The sequence below is a fragment of the Hypanus sabinus genome, chromosome X2 (assembly GCF_030144855.1).
Source record: "Hypanus sabinus isolate sHypSab1 chromosome X2, sHypSab1.hap1, whole genome shotgun sequence".
NCBI classification, from domain to species: Eukaryota; Metazoa; Chordata; class Chondrichthyes; order Myliobatiformes; family Dasyatidae; genus Hypanus; species Hypanus sabinus.
The window spans coordinates 18,800,486-18,823,360 of NC_082739.1; the positions used below are offsets into that span (position 1 = coordinate 18,800,486).

General features: G+C 38.5%; 1 protein-coding gene across 4 annotated transcripts in view; it reads left to right on the plus strand.

The window, feature by feature from the left end:
- The window catches only part of jhy (junctional cadherin complex regulator), a 67,605-nt gene that overhangs the window by 8,644 nt on the left and 36,086 nt on the right, over positions 1-22,875 (plus strand). For all 4 annotated transcript variants that reach the window (XM_059957098.1, XM_059957099.1, XM_059957097.1 and 1 more), the window contains 2 exons: positions 77-612; positions 11,609-12,662. In XM_059957098.1, the coding sequence (XP_059813081.1) occupies positions 239-612; positions 11,609-12,662 (1,428 nt within the window). In that variant the 5' untranslated portion in view covers positions 77-238. The remainder of the gene's footprint in view (positions 1-76; positions 613-11,608; positions 12,663-22,875) is intronic.

Consider the following 22,875-nt stretch of genomic DNA (forward strand, 5'->3'; position numbering starts at 1 on the left):
TCAGATTTCTCGCATCAGCATTTTTATGTTAAATTTCATGGTTTAATTTTCTTTTTATTTTATCTTTATTCAACAGCTAAAAACAGTTGCAGACGAATATCTCAACATTACCCAAGATGTGACTTTCCTATGCAAATGATGAAATCAAGAAAATCCTCTTGATACAGGCATTAATTCTGATTATTTCCTGTGATTCTTTACAATGGAATATCAATAAAATTGCTTCACCATCTAGGAAATGATAACAATGGATGCAAATAAGAATCCAACACTGAACAGAATGCATTTTAACCAAGAGACTTTTATACAATCGAAAGAGGTGCCAGCTAGGCCACTTCCACTGGAGGAAGGAGATGCTTTTCACTTAAATTTATATGACTCACTGGAGTCTGATTCTGACAGTTTAATTCAAGAGGAACAATACCAATTGGAGCTGAAACATCGCATTCAGAAAAATGAAGAATTGGTTTTTCGGACTTTTGACATTAAATTTAATATAGAGAATGGAGATGATGATGAGAATCTCTATGATAGTCTGGAAGAAGCAGAAGTTGAAAATAACTTTGATGGAAACAAGTCTGAAACTGACTACAAGAGTAGTGAAGAAGCAAGGTAATTGTACTTTTTGAAAATGCATTTGAACAATGTTTCTTGTACTAGTCACTTCTCTGCTAGCTCTCTCATGGAGAATTCATACTAAACTACGGGAAAACTATAATGTCCTTAGCTACAACTTGTTAACCATAATGTTACCAGGAAAAAGTGACAGAAGGCGACTGTAATAGAAATAGTTTCAGTCGAATGAGTTTTCATTAAGTGAGAGACAATCCATCTCCTGTGGTGAATGATCTGGTAACCAGAGGTCATAGATTCAAAATAATAGGCAAAAAAAATCGAGAAAATTATTTGCCGTTTATTGGGATCTAGAACATTCTACCGGGGGAGAAAGTGGTGAAAGCTGATACAGGTACCTTAAGTATTCTTAATTTTAAAGAGCAATTGAAAAGGTACCTGAATACTATGGATTTCCTGTAGTGCAGAAATAAAGACTGCAAAACTAAATGTGTTTCATCGCAAGACTGATGAAGTAGTAATCGGCCAAATAGTCTCAATCTGGTCAATAAAATCAATGTGTTTCCAAGTATGAGCTAAATTTGAGGTGTACATGATCATTTTGGATGTAGATATTGTGAATGGAGTGAATATAGTCATTCAGGAATTTAAAAATTGAATTGGATTGGCATTTGAAGGAAAATAACTTTCAGAGCTACAAGACCATAAGACATAGGAGCAGAATTAGGTCATTTGGCCCATCGAGTCTGCTCCCATCATTCCATCATGGCTAATTTATTATCCCTCTCAACCCCATTTTCCTGCTTTGTTTTTGTAACCAGTGAAGCGCTTACTAAACAAGGGCCTATGAACCTCTGCTTCAAATATACCCAATGACTTAGCTTCAATGACAATAAGTTCCACAGATTCACCACCCACTAGCTGAAGAAATTCTTCCGCATCTCTGTTCTAAAGGGATGTCCTTGTATTCTAAGGCTGTGTCCTGTGCTTGGTCCCAGACTCCGCCACTATAGGAAACATCCTATACAGGACTATGTAGGCTGAGGAAAGTCCATCCCCATCCCCCCATCCTCACCACATTCTACAGAGGATGTATCGAGAGCATCCTGAGCAGCTGCATCACTGCCTAGTTCGGGAATTGCACCGTCTCGGATCGCAAAACTCAGCAGCGGATAGTGAGATCAGCTGAGAAGATAATCAGGGTCTCTCTTCCCGCCATTACAGACATTTACACCACACACCACACTCGCAAAGCTAACAGCATTGTGAAAGACCCCACGCACCCCTCACACAAACTCTTCTCCCTCCTGCCATCTGGCAAAAGGTACTGAAGCATTCGAGCTCTCACAACCAGACTGTGCAACAGTTTCTTCCCCCAAGCCATTAATTAATTAATTATTATACTGCCCTGCACTGTTTTGTGCACTTTATGGAGTCCTGTGCAGGTCTGTAGTCTAGTGTAGTTTTTGTGTTGTGTTTACGTAGTGTAGCCTTGAGTTGTCTCACATAGTCTAGTGTAGTTTTGTGTTGTTTCATGCAGCACCATGGTCCTGGAGGAACGTTGTTTTGTTTTTACTGTGTACTGTACCAGCAGTTTATGGTCGAAATGACAATAAAAAGCGACTTGACTCTGTCTGGGCCTTTCAATATTGAATAAATTTCAATAAGATCCCACCTCTCCTTATTCTTCTGAACTCCAGTGAGTACAGAGACAAAGCCATCAAATGCTCCTGAAATGTTAACCCTTTCATTCCTGGGATCATTCTCGTGAACCTCCTCTGGACTCTCCAATGCCAGCACATCCTTTCTTTGATAAAGGGTGGAACATAGCTCACAGTACACCAAGTGTGATCTGACCAATGTCTTCTAAAACTTCAGCATTTTTTTTATTGGGTTTCCTCAAATGTCAAAAAGTAGAACGTTGCAGCATTATTTACACTCTATATGATCATTTTTCTATTAATAAAAGCATATGTGGAAGCACTTTTTATTACGGATATGACCTCTGTAGTTCCCTTAACTCCACTGTAATACTGATACACAAACACAAGAAAATCTGCAGATGCTGGAAATCCAAGCAATACAGACAAAATGCTGGGGGAACTCAGCATGGCAGGCAGCATCGATAGAAAAGAGTAAACAGTCAACGTTTTGGGCCAAGCTACAACTGGACTGTGGAAAAAAATGAGAACCAGTTTGAACTGGCAGAAACTGTTTTTAATCTTTATTCTAGAGTTATGACATTATGGATAACATAAATATGGATTAACCAAAATAAGAACCAGTCTTCAAGAAGTAAAACCCATACACAATTGAATGAGACATTCTGAAACAAACTAGGGAAGGCAACAAGTTAATGTTCCTGCTGCACATTATATCCCAGCCTGTTCATGACAGGTTTGTTTTGTCTCAACTCATTGCATTTGGCACTGCCGAGGTAAAAAGATTGCTGAAACGTATCATCTTTGTATCTTTTTTTGTAGTACTTCCACTGCTTGATAAAGGTATAGCCTTACTTTCGATTCTGAAAATATATATATTGTGCTGTAGAATAGCTCGTTATTATTAACTGCTGGCCAACCATGCTTTTGCTATTGTTGTTCTATTGATTAACCTTGCATTTGAATTTTGTGTCTGGTCCTACAATGATGAATGGTGAAACGCTGGTGATTAATATGCACTCTTTCATATAGATACTGTGTACTATTCCATAGTACAATTTCCAAGTCCAAATCTAGTCTTCAGTTTAGAAGATATAACATGAGATAATATTCTTAAAGTCTGAAACAAAAGCATGAAAAGCTTGTAAAGGTGCTATTAGCAACAGTAGAAAAGTACATCACCACAATCTTTGCTCAGCATCTCTCTCATTGTACCAGTTCTATCAAGCTAGGGTATCAACCATAGTTCAGTGAATGCAGAAAAGCCTGCCAAGAGTACTGAGCATATACACAGTGCTTATAAAAAGTATTCATCCCCCTTGAATGTTTTCATGTTTTACAACATTGAATCATAGTGGATTTAATTTAGCTTTTTTGACTCAGATCAACAGAAAAAAGACTTTTGTGTCAGTGTTTTCTGTTGATCAGTGTCAAAAAAGTCAAATTAAATCCACTGTGATTCAATATTGTAAAACAATAAACATGAAAACTTCCGTGCAGGGTGAGTACTTTTTATAGGCACTATACAAGTTGACAAAGTGTAGTTTGACGAAGCTACAATGCAGGAATCCATGCTAGGCAGGAAAAAAGAGTATGCAATAGACAGATTTAAGTGATCTATTTAATCAAAGTACTGCAATCCTAACACATTTATTTGTGACTGGTTGTGGAAAGAGAAGGTTCTAACAATATCTCCATCTTTAAAATGGTGGGGTCCAGCATGTGTGTGCACGAGCCAAGGCTCAAGTATTCACAAGCATATTCATCCAGACATGCTATATAGATTCACCACCTTCCATTGCCTTGGATCCCCACCATCACACAACCCAGCTTTAACTGAATTTGTTTCATCCACAGTGTGTGTGTATCTGCTTGTATTCAATGAAGGATTTGTGACCAAATAATACTTCAGCTCATTTACCTGTTCTAGGTCAGATACAACACTACCACCTACTGGTCCATATGTGTCCAATCAACTACCCTAAATATCTATTACCTCCATCACTGCTATACAGTGACTCCCACAGGGATTGCTCTCAATGTGAATCCCTTGTCCACTCGTCTCGCCCCATTGATCTCATTCCTGTCATTTTTCTTTGCAAGTGGGGCAAGTGCTATACCTGCCCCTACACCACCTCCCTCATCACCACTCAGAGCCCCAAACAGTCCCACCAGGTGAGGCGACACTTCACTGTGAATCTGTTGGGGTCATCTACTGTATCTGGTGCTTTCAGTGTGGCCTCCTCTACATCACTGAGACCTAAAACAGATTGGCGGACCACTTCGTCAAGCACCTTTGCTCATCTGCCACAAAGGGCTGGCTTTCCCAGTGGCCGCCCATTTCAATTCAACTTCATATTCCCATTCCGACATATCAGGCTCTTCTATTGTCACAATGAGGCCGGTCTCAGGTAGGAGGAGCAACGCCTTGTATTCCATCTGGGTAGCCTCCAACCTGAACATAAATTTCTCTAATTTCCCGTAATTTCACCCCCTCCCTCTTCTCTCTCTTCCCATTCCCTATTCTGGCAAATTAATGACCCCTTCTCTTCACCTGTCCATCACCTCCCTCTGGTGCCCCTCCTTCTCTTTCTCCAATGGTCCATTGTATTCTATCAGATTCCTTTTTCAGCCCGTTTCCTCTTCCACCTATCACCTCTCAGCTTCTCACTTCATCCCCTCTCCTCCAACCCACCTTCCCCCACATTTGGTTTCACCTATCACCTGCCAGGTTGTACTCCTTACCGCCCCCTCCCCCCCGACCTTATTCTGGCTTCTGCCTCCTCCCTTTCCAGTTGTATTGCAGGGTCTCAGTCTGAAAGGTCGACTGTTTCTTCCTCTTCATTGATGCTGCTTGATCTGCTGAGTTCCTCCAGCATTTTGTGTGTTGTGTGATTTGCAGAATGTTTTGTGATTACACATTGACTTCAATGTGCACCGTCTACAAGATGCACTGTAATTACTGGCCCAGGCAACTCTGATAGCTTGTATGTTCTCCTTTATGTTTAGAAATGCAATAGCACTAAATCCTGGAATTCCTGAGTTTCACAATTGAGAATACTCACACTAGGACTGCAGGGATTCAAGAAGATGGCTGAGATGAATAGAGTGGTATTGCCAGTGACATCCGGATTATATTTATTTATTTATTTGTTGAGATACAGCATGGAACTGGCCCTTCGAGCCGCGTCACCCGACAATCCACCGATTTAACTCTAGCCTAATCACAAGACAATTTACAATGACCAATTAACCGGCACGTCTTTGGACTGTGGGAAGAAACCGGAGCACCCACATGCACATGGGAGCTAAAATACAGATATGTTTACAGAGGACACCAGCAGTGAATTCCAAACTCCGATGTCCCAAGCTGTAATAACATTGTGCTAACCGCTATGCGACCAAATCACAAAAATGAGGAAAAGAAATAAAAAAGTAGTTTTTGTTTGAAACCTTGCTTGAAATCTTATTGTCAGAATGGATCATTTCAAGTGGTACTAATGACTAATTTTCCAAATATAAACTTCACAAGGTTTATTTCACTATCTCATGGCTAATTTGTCATATTGTGTAATTAAAGTTGCTGTATTGAAACAAAATGAGTGTAAAGTGCTTCTTTGTGGCCCACTTTAAAACATACTTTAAATCTTTTGTTACTAATTGAATAAAAGATTATCAAACAATTGATAAAGAACACTTGTTTAGATATGCAAGAGATGCTGAACAAGTGTTTCAGATTCCTGGTTAACTAATGAGGTTAAGGCAAGAGACTCAAATTTATGCAACAATATTTATGTAGCCTAATGGACTACGTTACTAGTGCTCATCATGGTCACGTCAAATAAAACAAAGTATCTATTTGATATAATACAGCTTCACAAATACTTCATCAATCAGCACGAAAGACTGAATAGGAATAGTTTACTGAAAATTAAACCTTATGCACTTAGGTAGCGCTTTCAATAACCAGGGATCTTTGCTTTTCAATATGGATATGCAAAGTGTAATTAAACATTTAGTTTCCATTTATTCTCTTAAAGCTGTTAATTCATGTTGTGTTTATGGATATATTCTTTGCAAAAATGACACTTCCCTAAGAGACTGATAAGCACAAACACAATTTGCCTTAAGGTAGGCCATGCAAAGGAAAGCACACTTAAATAGCAAAAAAAATGCTGTTATTATTTCTAACAGCTATTCTTTGAGACCTTTGGAAAAACTCTGTGTTGAATGTTCCTGAAGACTTTGTTGCATGTATTGAAATTACTTTTGTTGAACTTTAAAGTGAGAGTTGCCTTTTGCGAATAAGACATTTAAAAAACAACCTGATTTTCCAAGGTGGTAAGCAGTCCCCACATAGAACTCCAGGATGTATGTATTTACTTATAATACTTTATGAATTTAATAAAGTATTCATAAATTTCAACCAGCATATTGGAGTATCTGGTATTTATTCTTGGTTCTGCACCCTAGTAATGCTGGAGTGTATAGAATTGCTAATAGGAGCTTAGTGAAGACTGTATTGAAGATCTTCAGAATGCACTACCAAAGTTCAGATTGCTCATGCAAATGTGAATTTCAAAGTCCAATTTTAATAAGATTTATTAATCCCCAAAGTAGTTTGAAATTAAATTCATAAGGTGGAATAGTGATTTTAAGACTAAGTGCCTGTCAGCAATTTTACAGATGTGCTCTTTTGATCTTAAGGAATATAGTGAAAAGCTGAGGTTTTGTTACAAATGGAAAAGTAAAAATAAATCCAAACCTCCTCCTAATTCTGCCAATTGTTTGGTTCCAATCCCATGCATGCAACCACTCTACCATTATTTGCAGATATTTCAACTGTCACGTACCCCGTGACGGGTTAGAGAACCAGCAGAAATGGAGAACACATTGGAGTCTGGTATTGCTATAAACCAATAATATTTATTAGTAACTATGCAATACTGTACTATACATGCAGATATATTTGAACAGATTAGCAATTATAGATATATGTGTGGAACTAGGAACAAAACTAGGCTCTTTCAAGCCTAGGGGTAAATGGATAGAGTCTTACAATGATGAAGAGAGTTCAGTTCAGTTTGAGGTAGTTATTTTAGTGGCGTTGGAGAGAGAGAGCAAGGTGATGTTGTCAATCTTCCCGTTGTCTTCCGTAGTTATCCGAAATCCCCGTTGTTCTCCGAAGTGCTGTAGAAGTCACCAACTGTGACTATAATAACATGTGACCGTTCTTCAGTGATGGAATTATCACCCAGGCAAGGGAGGACACACAAATAATTCCCCACTAGGCGCACCTTTTCTGCACTGCGAGAGCCACTGATTGATTTCCCTGAATCGATCCTCCAAAAACATAGAAACATAGAAAATAGGTGCAGGAGTAGGCCATTCGGCCCTTCGAGCCTGCACCGCCATTCAGTATGATCATGGCTGATCATCCAACTCAGATCCAAACTGTACCTGCTTTCTCTCCATACCCCCAATCCCTTTAGCCACAAGGGCCATATCTAACTTCCTCTTAAGTATAGCCAATGAACTGGCCTCAACTGTTTCCTGTGGTAGAGAATTCCACAGATTCACCACTCTCTGTGTGAAGAAGTTTTTCCTCATCTCGGTCCTAAAAGGCTTCCCTTATATCCTTAAACTGTGACCCCTCGTTCTGGACTTCCACAACATCAGAAACAATCTTCCTGCATCAAGCCTGTCCAATCCCTTTAGAATTTTATATGTTTCAATAAGATCCCCACTCAGTCTTCTAAATGCCACTGAGTATAAGCCTAGATGATCCAGTCTTTCTTCATTTGAAAGTCCTGCCATCCCAGGAATCAATCTGGTGAACCTTCTCTGTACTCCCTCTATGGCAAGAATGTCTTTCCTCAGATTAGGGGACCAAAACTGCACACGATATTCTAGGTGCATCTCACCAAGGCCTTGTACAACTGCAGTAGAACCTCCCTGCTCCTGTACTCAAATGCTTTTGCTATGAATACCAACATACCATTTGCCTTTTTCACTGCCTGCTGTACCTGCATGCCCACCTTCAATGACTGGTGTACAATGACACCCAGGTCTCGTTGCACCTCCCCTTTTCCTAATCGGCCACCGTTCAGATAATAATCTATTTTCCTGTTCTTGCAACCAAAGTGGATAACCTCACATTTATCCACATTAAATTGCATCTGCCATGAATTTGCCCACTCATCTAACCTATCCAAGTCACCCTGCATCCTCTTAGCATCCTCCTCACAGCTAACACTGCTGCCCAGCTTCGTGTCATCCGCAAACTTGGAGATGCTGCATTTAATTCCCTCGTCTAAATCATCAATATATATTGTAAACAACTGGGGTCCCAGCACCGAAACTTTGCATTGCCTGCCTGCCATTCTGAAAAGGTGCCGTTTACTCCCACTCTTTGCTTCCTGTCTGCCAACCAATTCTCTATCCACAACAATACCATGTGCTTTAAGTTTGCACACTAATCTCCTGTGCGGGACCTTGTCAAAAGCCTTTTGAAAATCTAAATATACCACATGCACTGGCTCTCCCCTATCTACTCTACTAGTTACATCTTCAAAAAATTCTATAAGATTCGTCAGACACGATTTTCCTCTCACAAATCCATGCTGACTTTGTCCGATGATTTCACCTCTTTCCAAATGTACTGTTATCACATCTTTGATGACCGACTCTAGCATTTTCCCCACCACCAATGTCAGACTAACGAGTCTATAATTCCCCTGTTTCTCTTTCCCTTCTTTTTTTAAAAAGTGGGGTTACATTAGCCACCCCCCAATCAATAGACAATAGGTGCAGAAGTAGACCATTCGGCCCCTCGAGTCTGCACCGCCATTCTGAGATCATGGCTGATCATTCACTATCAATACCCAGTCCCTGCCTTGTCCCCATATCCCTTGATTCCCCTATCCATCAGATATCTATCCAGCTCCTTCTTGAAAGCATCCAGAGAATTGGCCTCCACAGTCTTCCGAGGCAGTGCATTCCACACCTCCACAACTCTCTGGGAGAAGAAGCTCTTCCTCAACTCTTTTAAATAACTGACCTCTTATTCTCAATCCATGCCCTCTGGTACTGGACTCTCCCAACATCTGGAACATATTTCCTGCCTCAATCCTATCAAATCCTTTAATTATCTTAAACGTTTCAATCAGATCCCCTCTCAATCTCCTCAATTCCAGCGTGTACAAGCCCAATCTCTCCAATCTCTCTGCGTAAGACAGCCCTGCCATCCCAGGAATCAACCTAGTGAATCTACGCTGCACTTCCTCAATTGCCAGAATGTCCTTCCTTAAACCTGGAGACCAAAACTCCTCAGGAACTAATCCAGAATCTAAGGAGTTTTGAAAAATTATCACTAATGCATCCACTATTTCTTGGGCTACTTCCTTAAGCACTCTGGAATGTGGATCATCTGGCCCTGGGGATTTATTTACCTTTAATCCCTTCAATTTACCTAACACCACTTCCCTACTAACATATATTTCCCTCAGTTCCTCCAGCTCACTAGACCCTCGGTCCCTTACAATTTCCGGAAGATTATTTATGTCCTCCTTGGTGAAGACAGAACCAAAGTAGTTATTCAATTGGACTGCCATGTCTTTGTTTCCTATGATCAATTCACCTGTTTCTGACTGTAAAGGACCTACATTTGTCTTGACCAGTCTTTTTCTTTTCACTTTATCTATAAAAGCTTTTACAGTCAGTTTTTATGTTCCCTGCCAGCGTTCTCTCATAATCTTTTTTCCCTTTCCTAATTAAGCCCTTTGTCCTCCTCTGCTGGTCTCTGAATTTCCCCCAGTCCTCAGGTGTGCCGCTTTTTTTTTGCTAATTTATATGTTTCTTCTTTGGACTTGATACTATCCCTAATTTCCCTTGTCAGCCACGGGTGCACTACCTTCCCTGGTTTATTCTTTTGCCAAACTGGGATGAACAATTGTTGTAGTCCATCCATGCGATCTTTAAATGCTTGCCATTGCATATCCACCGTCAACCCTTTAAGTATCATTTGCCAGTCTATCTTAGCTAATTCACGTCTCATATCTTCAAAGTTACCCTTCTTTAAGTTCAGAACCTTTGTTTCTGAATAACCATGTCACTCTCCATCTTAATGAAGAATTCCACCATATTATGGTCATTCTTACCCAAGGGGCCTCGCACGACAAAATTGCTAACTAACCCTTCCTCATTGCTCAATACCCAATCTAGAATGGCCTGCTCTCTTGTTGGTTCAGAAAACCAACCCGCATACATTCCAGGAAATCCTCTTCCTCAGCACCCTTACCAATTTGGTTCACCCAATCTATATGTAGATTGAAGTCACCCATTATAACTACTGTTCCTTTATTGCACGCATTTCTAATTTCCTGTTTAATGCCATCCCCAACTTCACTACTACTGTTAGGTGGCCTGTACACAACTCCTACCAGTGTTTTCTGCCCCTTAGTGTTATGCAGCTCTACCCATATCAATTCCACATCCTTCAGGCTAATGTCCTTCCTTTCTATTGCGTTAATCTCCTCTCTAACCAGCAATGCTACCCCACCTCCTTTTCTTTCCTGTCTATCCCTCCTGAATATTGAATATCTCGGGATGAAACCCCACTTTCCTTTGGGTGCAACAAAGCTCGTTCAGTGTCCGAACCTGTGTGTCTGTCTGTGTAACAGCGGACCTGGTGTTTTATCTCCACATGTTGGACACCAGTTGTCCATCAACCTGCTCCACCCTCCTCTCTCTGCAAGAACTTTGCAAGCAGGCAAGTGTCCTTGTGGAAAGATAAACAACTTGTAGAGAAACCATAATAATCTTTCGAGCATTATTTGCCTCTCTCTCTTAATAACAAGGTCCCTGCATTGGACTCTCTCTGTAATAACTCAAACAGTGTCCAAAAGCCAGTCTCATTCTCCTGACATTTTAAAGTAATAGCACAACGTCTATTAAATAACACGTCTAAAAGCCATTACTCTTGATGCCATTTTCCCAATGTTCAAAAAATCTATTGAAAGAACTATTGTGTATTTGTGCCATCTGAATGTATGTACCACATTTCTCACTTTCTTATCAGTCTCGTTTCACCTGATGTGATATATCTTAAGGCATTACATAGCCCTATAAATATTTACTGTTGTATTTTTTTGTATTCAACATCTCCAATATATATTTCCTTAATTTGTCACATCTAGCTGTTGCAAGTAAGGATTTTTTTCCTGTTTTGCAACCATTTATAATGTTAGCATTCTCAGAATTTACTGTCTTGTTAATGTATGAACCTAAGAATATATAATAGTCTTAACCTATAAAAACATATACCTTTTCCAATTAATCAGGTTTCATTTCATTTTTATTTTACACTCCTGCAGAAATCACACCAATGACAAATACGCCAGCCTAAGGTATGATCCCAATTGGAGGAATACAAGAGAGGGAGCAGAGATTCTTTTGTCCAAAGACACGCTTCAACAACAAAGCCCGCATGTCAATAATTCACTGATGAATTTGCTCCAGGAGTCAAATGACTCATTAGAGGATAATATTGCAATATCCCAGGAACTTAAGCGCCCAGATTTATTGAAACATAAAAAGTTAACAAATAATTCTCATGGAGCTCGGTTTAGTGTGAAAAAAAATGATAATAATGCGGAGAAGCAATCTAAAAAACAAAGACCACCTTCTCCTTCTCGCAACTGTGACAGCAATCAAGAAGAATGTGATTCTTTTGACTTTGATGATAACAGTACAACTAATTTGCAAAACCACAAGAAAATCACATCAGAAAATACTGCAAAAATGGCACCATGGGTTAAAAATAGGAAAAATAAATGTCACAGTGTTAGAAGTGACAATGAAGTAAAGGACCATAAATATAGACCTGTTAACTTATTGGAGCAAAAAAGGCAAATGGGTAAATCCCAAGGAGTTAGATTCAGTTTGAGAGAAAATGAAAATAATGAAGAGAAACAATCTAAAAGGAAAAGGCCACCTTCTCCTTATTGTAAAAATATTGAAAGCAGTCAAGAAGAATGTGGCTCTTTAGATTCTCTTGGATCTTATGATACCAATAAGAGTGACTTTCAAAAAGATATGAAAATAACAACAGACAACATTTTGGAAACAGGATCCCAGGATGACCAGGGGAAAAATAAGCATCTCCATGAAGAAAATTTTGAAAAATTAAATGATCACTATCAGAAAGAGTATATGCAGTATTGGGAGTGTGAGTCAATACATAGTGATGAAAGCACAAATTGTGTTAAAACCAGAAATGTCCCTGAGATCTCCGGTGACAGGAAATTACAAACAAAAGAGAGATCAGGGAATGACATTGTGGCACGTAATAAGCAAACCCTGGGTGCACGCAAAATAACCTCATATCAACAATTATATAATGAAATGAAGACCAGAAGTACTCAGGAGGTAGGTAATGGTAATTTTATTTTGTTGACCATGCCCTATACAAGATCAGAAACCTTCCCACATTTCAGTGTTGAAGTGCCTGTATATGAAAACTGGTTAATGAGTTCCAACTAAAGTGACCACAAACTATTGCATAATTGGGATTTTGTTATGTACAACAAAGAAGAACGAAAGGTCATCAATTTGAAATATTAACTGATTTTCTCTTATCAAATGCTACCTGAGCTGTTGAGTACTTTCAATATTTTCTGATTATTTCTTAGTCAGAATTTTGCTTTAATTTTCCTATTACCAATTCAATCAAAACTGGATTTGCCCCACTACTTGGTCTTATTTTGGCCAGATGTGGACAGCAGAATGGGCTGACTCTTTGAACCTGGAAGGTATTCGGTATATGCAAGGCTTCAGAAAGGAGTCGTCCTTGGCCAGTTTATTGATAAGATCCGATTTGTGTAGTAGCTGGACAGTCTTTGACAAGAGGCAAAGCTGGCCTTCTAGTCAAATCCGAGATGCTTTTTTTCAAAGGAAAAACAATTTGAAATTTCTATTGTTTTGAAACATTTAAAAAGTATTGAAGTTGCCTTAGTAATAAAATAATAGAAGCTTATAAAATACATTTCAAATTATAAACTAGGAAGTAATTAGCAGCAATAAAATGTAATTAAAGTTGCTTTACTTATTCCTATTTAATGTCTGAGTTGCAAATTCCAATTCATATGATGGGATTGTCACTGCTACACCAGGCCTGCCTTGAGTAGGATGAGTGTTGTGTATTCTCTTGTCTTAATCTGTACAGCCTGGACGAACACTGGGTCTAGCAAATCTGGAACTTCCTTACCTGAGATTGACTGAACATCAGCAGTCAATATGGAACGGCAAACGATACACAGCTCAGTTTCACCCTTTTAGTTAAGTTACAGGTTTTTTCCCCCTGAGGTTGATTGATAAAGATTATGTTTTCTCCTTTTAAAAAAAAAATCAATGTTCATTCTGTGTTTTAGTGACTGAATCAAAGATTTGCTGAAATCTAGTCATTTTCATTCAGAAATGATGGTACCAACAGTAACAACTACATAATATAGAGAATTGGCTTAACAACAGCAAGCAGAGTTTAGAGTATTAACAGGTCTTTTTCAGAATGTGTAAGTACAGCATGCATTTCAAAAGGCAATGGATATAATAACCTGTATTGGAAGCAGGTTGAAATACAAGGTAAGGATAGGTTGCTGAATTCATACAGGACTTTGGTTAAAACCATTTTTGGAGTACTGTGCTCTGTTTTAATTTTAGAACTAGTGGAAGAATATACTACCCTTAGTTAATGTTGATTAGTTAGTTAGTTTTGTGTCAACTTTCAAAACTGATTCCCCTGATGAAGGTTTGTCCTATGTGTTACGTATTCAGGCAACAATAAATATATGAGTTCAGCAAGGGTTTCTTATAACAAACGTTTATTAAACACAGAAAACAAACCCCCCAAAAGTAAACAAACACTACCGTAACTGGAAACAGTGGCTGAGCGGCAGCCCAAACAGTTCGTAAAGTGATATTCCAAAACAGTTCTTTAAAGTGGTATTGCCAAAAGTTCGATATGCTCACAGTCCATTTAAAAGGAGAGACTTTATAGGACGATTTAGGTTCTCTTTCACGTCGCTTGCTTCGATCCCCGACATCGAAACTCCCATGAAGAATTCACGAAACAGAACGGCTTAAAGGCACTGACCTTTCCTTCTCCACTACCTTCAATCCTTTCTGGTTACCCAGGGATTAACATGAAGATAGTCAACGAAATCCTTCCAAATAAGGATCAAACAAAGGTCGCCCCCCCGTTTCACCGTAGAAAGCGATTCTCCTCGATCTTTAACTTCCAACTTCAAATCTTCACTCTCCACTAATTTCCTCGAACTAACAGAATCATAAAGAACCTGCTGGCAATGACCTTTTAAACTTTAGCGTTAAATAAAAACTTCATCCTTCAGCTAAACTGCGTCATCACTTCAAACACGCAGTGGCATGAAGTCTACCTGGCAAATCCAGCCACGAACTGCCCCTCCTCACAGGGTGGGGTCTACCTTTTATAACCTGTAAAAAAAAACCCGTCACATGATCTCTACTGGCGGGAAAATGACGTCATTCCACCATCACAAGACCATCACCTCAAGTCCAGTACAGCTTCAACCCCAGTCACATGACAAGGGCTCCACTGTCATGTGTCACGAGTACGTAACATATGTTGAAGATTCAAGGAACTGGACTAAAGGGGGTGAACATTTAGGACTGAGATTTGGAGAAATTTCATTGTGCAAACCATGCTAAATCTTTCAAATTAACTGCTTTAGAGTGCTGTGGATGTTTTATCATTTGTTATTATTAAAGACTAAGATCAATAGATTTTCAAAATGATGATTGGATTCAAAATTAGCTAGCCATAGAAGATGGGATAGTGGTGGAGGAGTGTTATTCTGACTGGCAGTATGTGATCAGTAATGCTCAACAGGGATCAGTGCTGGGACCCCTGTTTGAGTTATGTGTAAATGACTTGGACGAAAATGTTGATGGGCTGATGAGTAAGCTCGCAGATAACACAACAGATGGTGGAGTTGTAGATAGTGAAGAAGGTTGTCAAATGATACAGCAGGCTGCATGATCATTTGTAGATAGAGACTGAAAAATAGCAGATGGAGTTTAATCCAGGCAAATATGAGATGTTGCACTTTGTAAGGTCAAATGTGAGGAGAAAATATACAGTAAATGACAGGACTCTGGGGAGCATTTATATAGAACATAGCACAGGAACAGGCCCATCAGCCTATGATGCTGTGCCAAATTTATAGGCTAATGACACCTAATCCCTTCTGCCGCGCATGGTCCATATCCTTCAATTGCTGCATACTCATGTGCCTGTCTAAGAGCCTCTTAAATGCCTTTGTCATATCTGTCTCCACCACTACCTTTAGCAGTGCATTTATGGCACACACCACTCTGCGTAAAAAAAACCTGTCCCACACATCTCCTTTGAAGTTCTCTCCCACCCCACCCCAACTTTAAGTCCACACCCTCTAGTATTAAATATTTACAGAGGGATCTTCGGATATGAGTCCATAGTTCCCTGAAAAGAGCAATGCATATTGGTAGGGTGGTGGAGGTGTATTAATTGCCTTAATTGGCCATTGCAAATAATAGCTAGGAAGCCATGGTGCAGCTGCATAAAACAGTTTTTGAGCTGCATTTGGTTTTGTGTGCACTTCTAGTCACTATGTTAGAGGGAGGCTGTGGAGAATTTGAAGAAGGTGCAGAAGTAGTTCGCCAGAATGTTGCCTGAATTACAGAGTATGAGCTATAAGGAGAGGTTAGACAAACTTGGATTGATGTTTCTGGAGTGCTTGAGGCTTAGGGAATATCAGATTAAGGTTTATTAAATTATGAGGTAGATAAAATCTTATTCCCAGATTAGAAATGTCAGATACAAGAAGGCATAGCTTTAAGGCTGACAGGAGGAAAATTTAAAGGAAATATGTTGAATTAAGTTTTTTTTTAAAACACAGAATGGCAAGTGTCTGGAATGCAATGCAAGGGGCAGTACTTGAAGCAGACACAATAGTTGTTATGTTTAAGAGGCATTTAGACAAGCACACACGTAAATAGGGAATGTAGAGCGATAGGCCATTATTATTTTGTTTAACTGCTAAGATTGCTGTTATCTTACAAGCTTCAATGAAAGCTACAGGTTCAGTGACAACTTTCAGACACTAGAGAGCAGAAGAGACTTCTAAATACAGGCCCGAGAAAGACAACAGCCTTCTAAATATCTTTTGAAAGCTACAAGTAATCAGCCAAAATTTGCTTTAAAATGTCAAAGATGCTATCTATCTTTGAGCTCCTATTTTAATCTTCTTCTTGTGTTTCTTTCTACCTCTTGTGTACCTTGAGAACACAGCAGAGGAACAGATCTTCAGCAGTGCAATCTTATTGGCTATATTTCCATTTCTCTCTGCCTCATCTGACAAATGTATATTATGTTACAGGTGCTTATTAATGATTCTGAGAGATACTTAGAATTTAGAATAGCATATACCCTCCAGAGGTCCATGAGCCATTCCTCATAATGGTGGAGTGGGTCAATAGCTTTAAATTCCTCTGTTGATCAGGGGATCTGTCCTGAAAGCAGATACGTGTCATTGCAAAGAAACCAAGATGGTGCCTCAAACTTCTTAGGAGTTAATGGCATGTAGATTCAGTTGTTACCACAAACTTTGACCAACTTCTATAGATGCACAGTGGAAAATATCCTAATTGGTTTTATCATGGCCTGGTGTGGAAACACCAGTGCCCAGGAACAGAAAAGGCTACAGAAATTGATGGGTACAGCCTAGTCCATTACAGGGGAAGCCCTCCCATCATTCAGTACATTTATAAGAAGCGCTGCCACAAGAAAGCAGCATCCATCATCAAAGTCCCTTACCATCCAGACCATGCCCTCTTCTTGCTAATACCATTGGGTAGGAGGTACAGAAGTCTTAGGTCCCACACCACCAGGTTCAGGAACAGTTATTACCTTACAACCATCAGGCCCCTGAAACAGTGTGGATAACTTCATTCACCACTACACAGAACTGATTCTACAATCTACAGACTAATGTATGTTCTCAGTATTATTTTTATTTGCCCAGTTTGCCTTTTTTCCACATTGCATATTGGTGTTTGTCAGTCTTTGTCTGTTAATGTATAGTTTTTTGTAACATTCTATTGTATTTAATTTTTTTCCCTGTAAATGTCTGCAAGAAAATGAATCTCAAGGTAGTTTATGGTAACATATACATACATACTTGATAATAAATTTACTTTGCACTTTAAATTAGGTCTCCCACTAATACTGGTATTTTGTCCAAATGTTTGAGTTAAATTAGATCCAACATGTGACTAATGTTTTAACTTCCACCATGACCTCTGTTTCTGCAGTCTCTTGCACTTTTCTTCCAGCCTCCAAATGAAACCCACATAGCTTTGTAAACAGATTCTTCTTTTCAATTTAGCTATGTTACAACTGTCACGATTCAATAATTTCAATTAACTAGCCTTTCCAGTGTATATGACAACTCACCATTCTGATAAAAGGTTAACAACCTGTAGTATTTAACTTTTCGTTCTTTTTCCAAAGGATACAGCCTATCCACTTGAGTATTTTCAGCATTTTATTTTCTTTCATATTTTTGCCAGCTACAGTGGACATCTAATGGTTACAACCTTCTTTATTTTCTTTCCTTATTTGTCTCTCTATTTAAATCTTTTCCAGACAGATTAACCACAATTCTTAAGGCTACTGACTGCTGGCACCAAGGTGCCCTTGAGTCCTCTTTAGATTACACCCTATCACAGAAATTCTTTTTGTTCTCTCTACCCTTCCCCCTCTCTGCAACCTGAGTTTACATTTTCCAACTTCTGCTGAATAGTCACTAACCTGAAAGTTTACTTTTTCTTTCTTTCTCCACAGATGCTTCCTAACCTGAGTATTTCCACCATTTTATGCTGTTAGTTTCCATCTAATATGTGGGGTGTTTCTTTATTTGCCATTTACTATAAATTTTTGTCTGTTAAGAACCATGTTTACTATTGAGTCAAGTTACATTTTAAAAAAATCAGAATAGTGAAAAATAAATCAAAGGCTATAAAATGATCACACCAGAAATAAATTGATTTGTATAATTGAAACAATGCTAATTTTAACAAAATATACAAATTACTTGAACATAAAAAACAGACTTTTCAACTCCGCAGCTACAATATCTGAACATATTATGTGCCACCAAAGTGCAAACTAACCAGAAAGATACACCTTCAGAAGATAAATGTACTACTAGCAAACCAACATCTAATTCCCATTCTTGACTTAAGAATTAATAACTACATTTTATGCTCACAATCTGGTCTCCTCTACACTGGAGAAACAAAATGTAGGTTGCTTGTGGTGCACATGTATTAAGCTCATTGAGGAGACCATAAGCTTCCTATTGCTTACTACTTTAAATCTTCATCCCATTCCTACGCTGACACTTCTGCACTGTCACACTGAGGCTGGATGCAAATTTGAAGACAAGCAATGATTTTATTTTTTGCCTTCAAATGTTATCTTCTCATTACTCTGTCTACTTTTAACTTACTGCGATTTCCTGAGCTAATTTGAAGGAGAGATTACTTTTTATTGATGCAAAAGTGTGAACTTCAGAAACTTAATTATCAGTGCTGAAATTATTACAGGAAAATGAAGGAATATGAGGATTTCACATTAGTTATGTTCTAAGATGACTGTTTCAGGCTCCCATCTATTCCCAGCAGTGTGATAATGTCCTCTATCACCAATATTTGCATATTCAAGTGCCAATTATGGCTAATGTTGTAAGAAAACATTGCAGTGTGCCTGTGGTTCTACACATATTGATTGGTAAGCAATCCTCAATTTCCTACCAAATTACTACTATTCATGCTATTTAGCTAAGACTAAGCTTATCAAAGCTTCAATATTTGTGGCAGTGAAAGCTACTTCACGTTGTCATAGACAAATTAATTTACAGATTAATTATATTGCACTGCTGTAATAACTAATGGCCATCTCAGTGAACTGCACTAAAGTAAACATTGCATTGATTTCCTTAGATTTTATATATGCTGCTGATCGGAATCTTCATGATAAAAAGGGACTTCTTAAGTCAAGAATGGGAATTAGATGTTGGTTTGCTAGTAGTACATTTATCTTCTGAAGGTGTATCTTTCTGGTTAGTTTGCACTTTGGTGGCACATAATATGTTCAGATATTGTAGCTGCGGAGTTGAAAAGTCTGTTTTTTATTTATTTGCTCATGAGCTGGTACTTATTGTCCTGAACTAAGAAAGCAATTAAGCCCCAACCACACGACTGGGCTTGGAGGTAGAAATAGGCCAGATTGATTTGGATGGCAAATTTCTTCCCCCTAAAGATCGTGGATGAGATTTTATGACAGGCTTATGATATCATTGTTACTGTCATTGCTTACATTTATTTATATATATATATATTCCAAATGCATTTATTTTAAAATCTTCAGATGCCATGTTGGAATTCCAACTCCTGTGTGTGGATCAGTATTCAGAGGTCTGGTTGCTCATCCAGTAATTTAACCACCTAGTTTCCTTACTTAATCTAGTGTGGGATATGAGTAGGAGGATTTCAGAACCATGAAATGTGTTGTGGACCATATGATTGTTAAACATAAGTTTTAGTGTTAAATTACTGTTTGGTAAATAATGGGAGTATGGTAATTCCATTGTATGTTTCATTATCCAGCATGATAACTGCCATTTCTGGAAGTGTTAAACTAGTTCCCAATTGTGTCACCATATGGAATTATTATTTTAAAGCCTGTGTTATGGAGCTCTCCGACAGAACAAAATCATCAGTAATTCTCAATTACTGTATTACTAGAAAATATCATGAAACAATGCCTATCACTACAGATTTCTTGTTGAATTTATCTATTCTGAGAAAATGCTTAAATTTTGGTTTGTAATTGCTTATGTTGCATGAAGTAATGCAAAATATTTCCATAAAATAGATATTCAGTCTATATAAGTTAATTCCTGTTTGGCAAAAGTTTCAGCTTTTTTTTAAGTGATTCTGTAACCTGTTGACTTCTTTTGATAGAAGACGTAGCTGCACTATCTACCTCAGCTGCACTTAAACTAGTTACTTTCCTTCCTGATAACTCTCACTTCAAAGTAGGAAGACATAATGTACTATTTATTAATAGTTTATTGGCTTTGGACCAAAGGGCTTGGGCTCTCAGTGCAGCATGCTTCACCTTAGTATGAACATCTAATCAAGGCAGCCCAAGCTCCCACAATAACAGCCAAATGCAATTCAACAACCCTGAGTCTTTGAAGTCCTATTGCAGACTCTGTACCCTAGATCAGGATAATAGCATTCCATGATTGCTACCTTTGTTGTATATTCTCTGTAGAGAAGTAATTACAGGCTTGATTTAACAGAGAGAACCTAACACAGCTTATGATGCTTAAAATGTGATTTCATTTGATCATTTTCTCAATTTGATTGGTATTATTAGAAAAGTTCATAAAAGATGTTGTAAGGAACATGGACAGAGGTTGAGGCCTGCAACACAGTGAAAGAGATAATGAGGACTGTGTTGAGATTGTGTCTGAACAATCAACACCTCTGTAGTACTTTCCTGCAGTGTACTTATCTCAGTGTTGTACCTATAGTATATTTTGAAATCCTGAACAAAGTGCATCTTTCATTCAGTGGAATGTATTGAATAGATGAGCCATTCAGAAGAATTTTAGTCATTGAGAAAAACTCACTGAGTATAAGATAATATTTAGGAATGATAGCATTCCAAAAATTGTTTGCAATCCTGTTTTCTTATTTGTTATCAATTGCCAGCTTTTACATAATATAATTAATCAACTTGCAATTAATCATACCCTCTCTGCAAAACTTCCTTCCTGAACTCAGCATTTTTATGCTGGATTTTAAACTATAATTTTCCATATGGATAATATTGAGTAATCAACAGAATGGTGATGTATTGCTGATTGGAGGTTAATTGGACAGATCTTACTAAATATATACACACTTTTTTCTACATAATTTGTGCTTTTCCCCATCTTGTTTTTAATAAATGTGGCTAACTAGGTTTCAAGCTAGTCAGTGGTGCAGTGGCATCAGCACTGGACTTCGAGGCGAGTTGTCGCAGTTTCAAATCTGGCCAACTCCTTTCCATCTGTGCTAGGTTGAGCATTGGGCTAACAACTCAGCCTCATAAAAATCAGCCAAATGCTTAAAAAAAAGGCACAGTTGCCACCCAATGCACCACAAGGCACAGAGAGGAATAATTAACTGAAGGCTGATTGTAATGGTGGGTGTTGGAAGACCTTGCACTCAATGTCGGTATGACAAAGGAATCAATTGTGGACTTCAGGGTGGGGAAGTCGAGGGAACACACACCAGCCCTCATCGAGGGATCAGCAATGGGAAGTGTGAGTAGTTTCAGGTTCCTGGGTGTCAACATCTCTGAGGATCTATCCTTGGTCAACAAGTTGAAGCAATTACAAATGAAGGCACAACAGCGGCTATATTTCATTAGGAATTTGAGCAGAATTGATATGTCACCAAAGACACTCACAAATGTTTACAGATGTACCATGGAGAGCATTATATCACGTAACTAGTTACATCGTATCTGGTATGGAGGGGCCACTGCACAGGATCGGAAAAGCTGCAGAAAATTTTAAACTCATCCAGCTTCATCATGGGAACTAGCCTCCGCAGCATCAAGGACACCTTCAAAAGCTGATACCTCAAAAAAGCAGCATCCATCATTAAAGACTCCCATCACCCTGGACATGCCCTCTTCTCATTACTCTCATCAAGGAAGAGGTACAGGAGGTACAGGACACACATTCAATGTTTCAGGAACAGCTTCTTCCCCTCCATCATCAGATTTCTGAATAGACAATGAACCCATGAACACTACCTCAGTATTTTCTCCCTCTCTTTTTGCACTACTTATTTAGTTTTCTTTTTTAATATACAGTATACTTATTGTAGTTTACAGTTATTATGTATTGCAATATACTGCTGCCACAAAATAACAAATTTCACGACAAATGCCAATGATATTAAATCTGATTCTGATTCAATATGCATTGAATTTTCAGATCTCATACTATTAGATGTGCAACTTTTTTGATTGGTTTACCTTTTATATGCATATTCATAAATAATCAAGGAATCAGAGTTGAACGTGTATAAGCCATGTCAAACACTCAGCAAACAGTGATTGAAAAGATTATAATAATAAAGTGCAAATGACCAAAGTGTAGCCAATGGCAGTGACAGGTTAAGTAAAGACATGCTAAATAAAATACAACTTGCAATTTATAAATGCAAAAGTGGACCTGACACATGTTGCACTAGTTCTCGTTCTTAGAAATTAGCAGCTGTCCAACATTTGATCAATATTGGCTGCAAGGTTTGTTGATCCATGACACGGTGAGCTTCCAGTTTAAGATGGCGCTGGTGAAGGCCAGCAACTACTTACTGGCAGCAAACTACACAAAGAATACAACTAAATAATGGCACTTTTTCTGGTAAAATTCATGGTAAATAATCACCAGAAACAATGGAGTGGCAAGCGAAGGTGAGGCTGAATTGTGTGTGA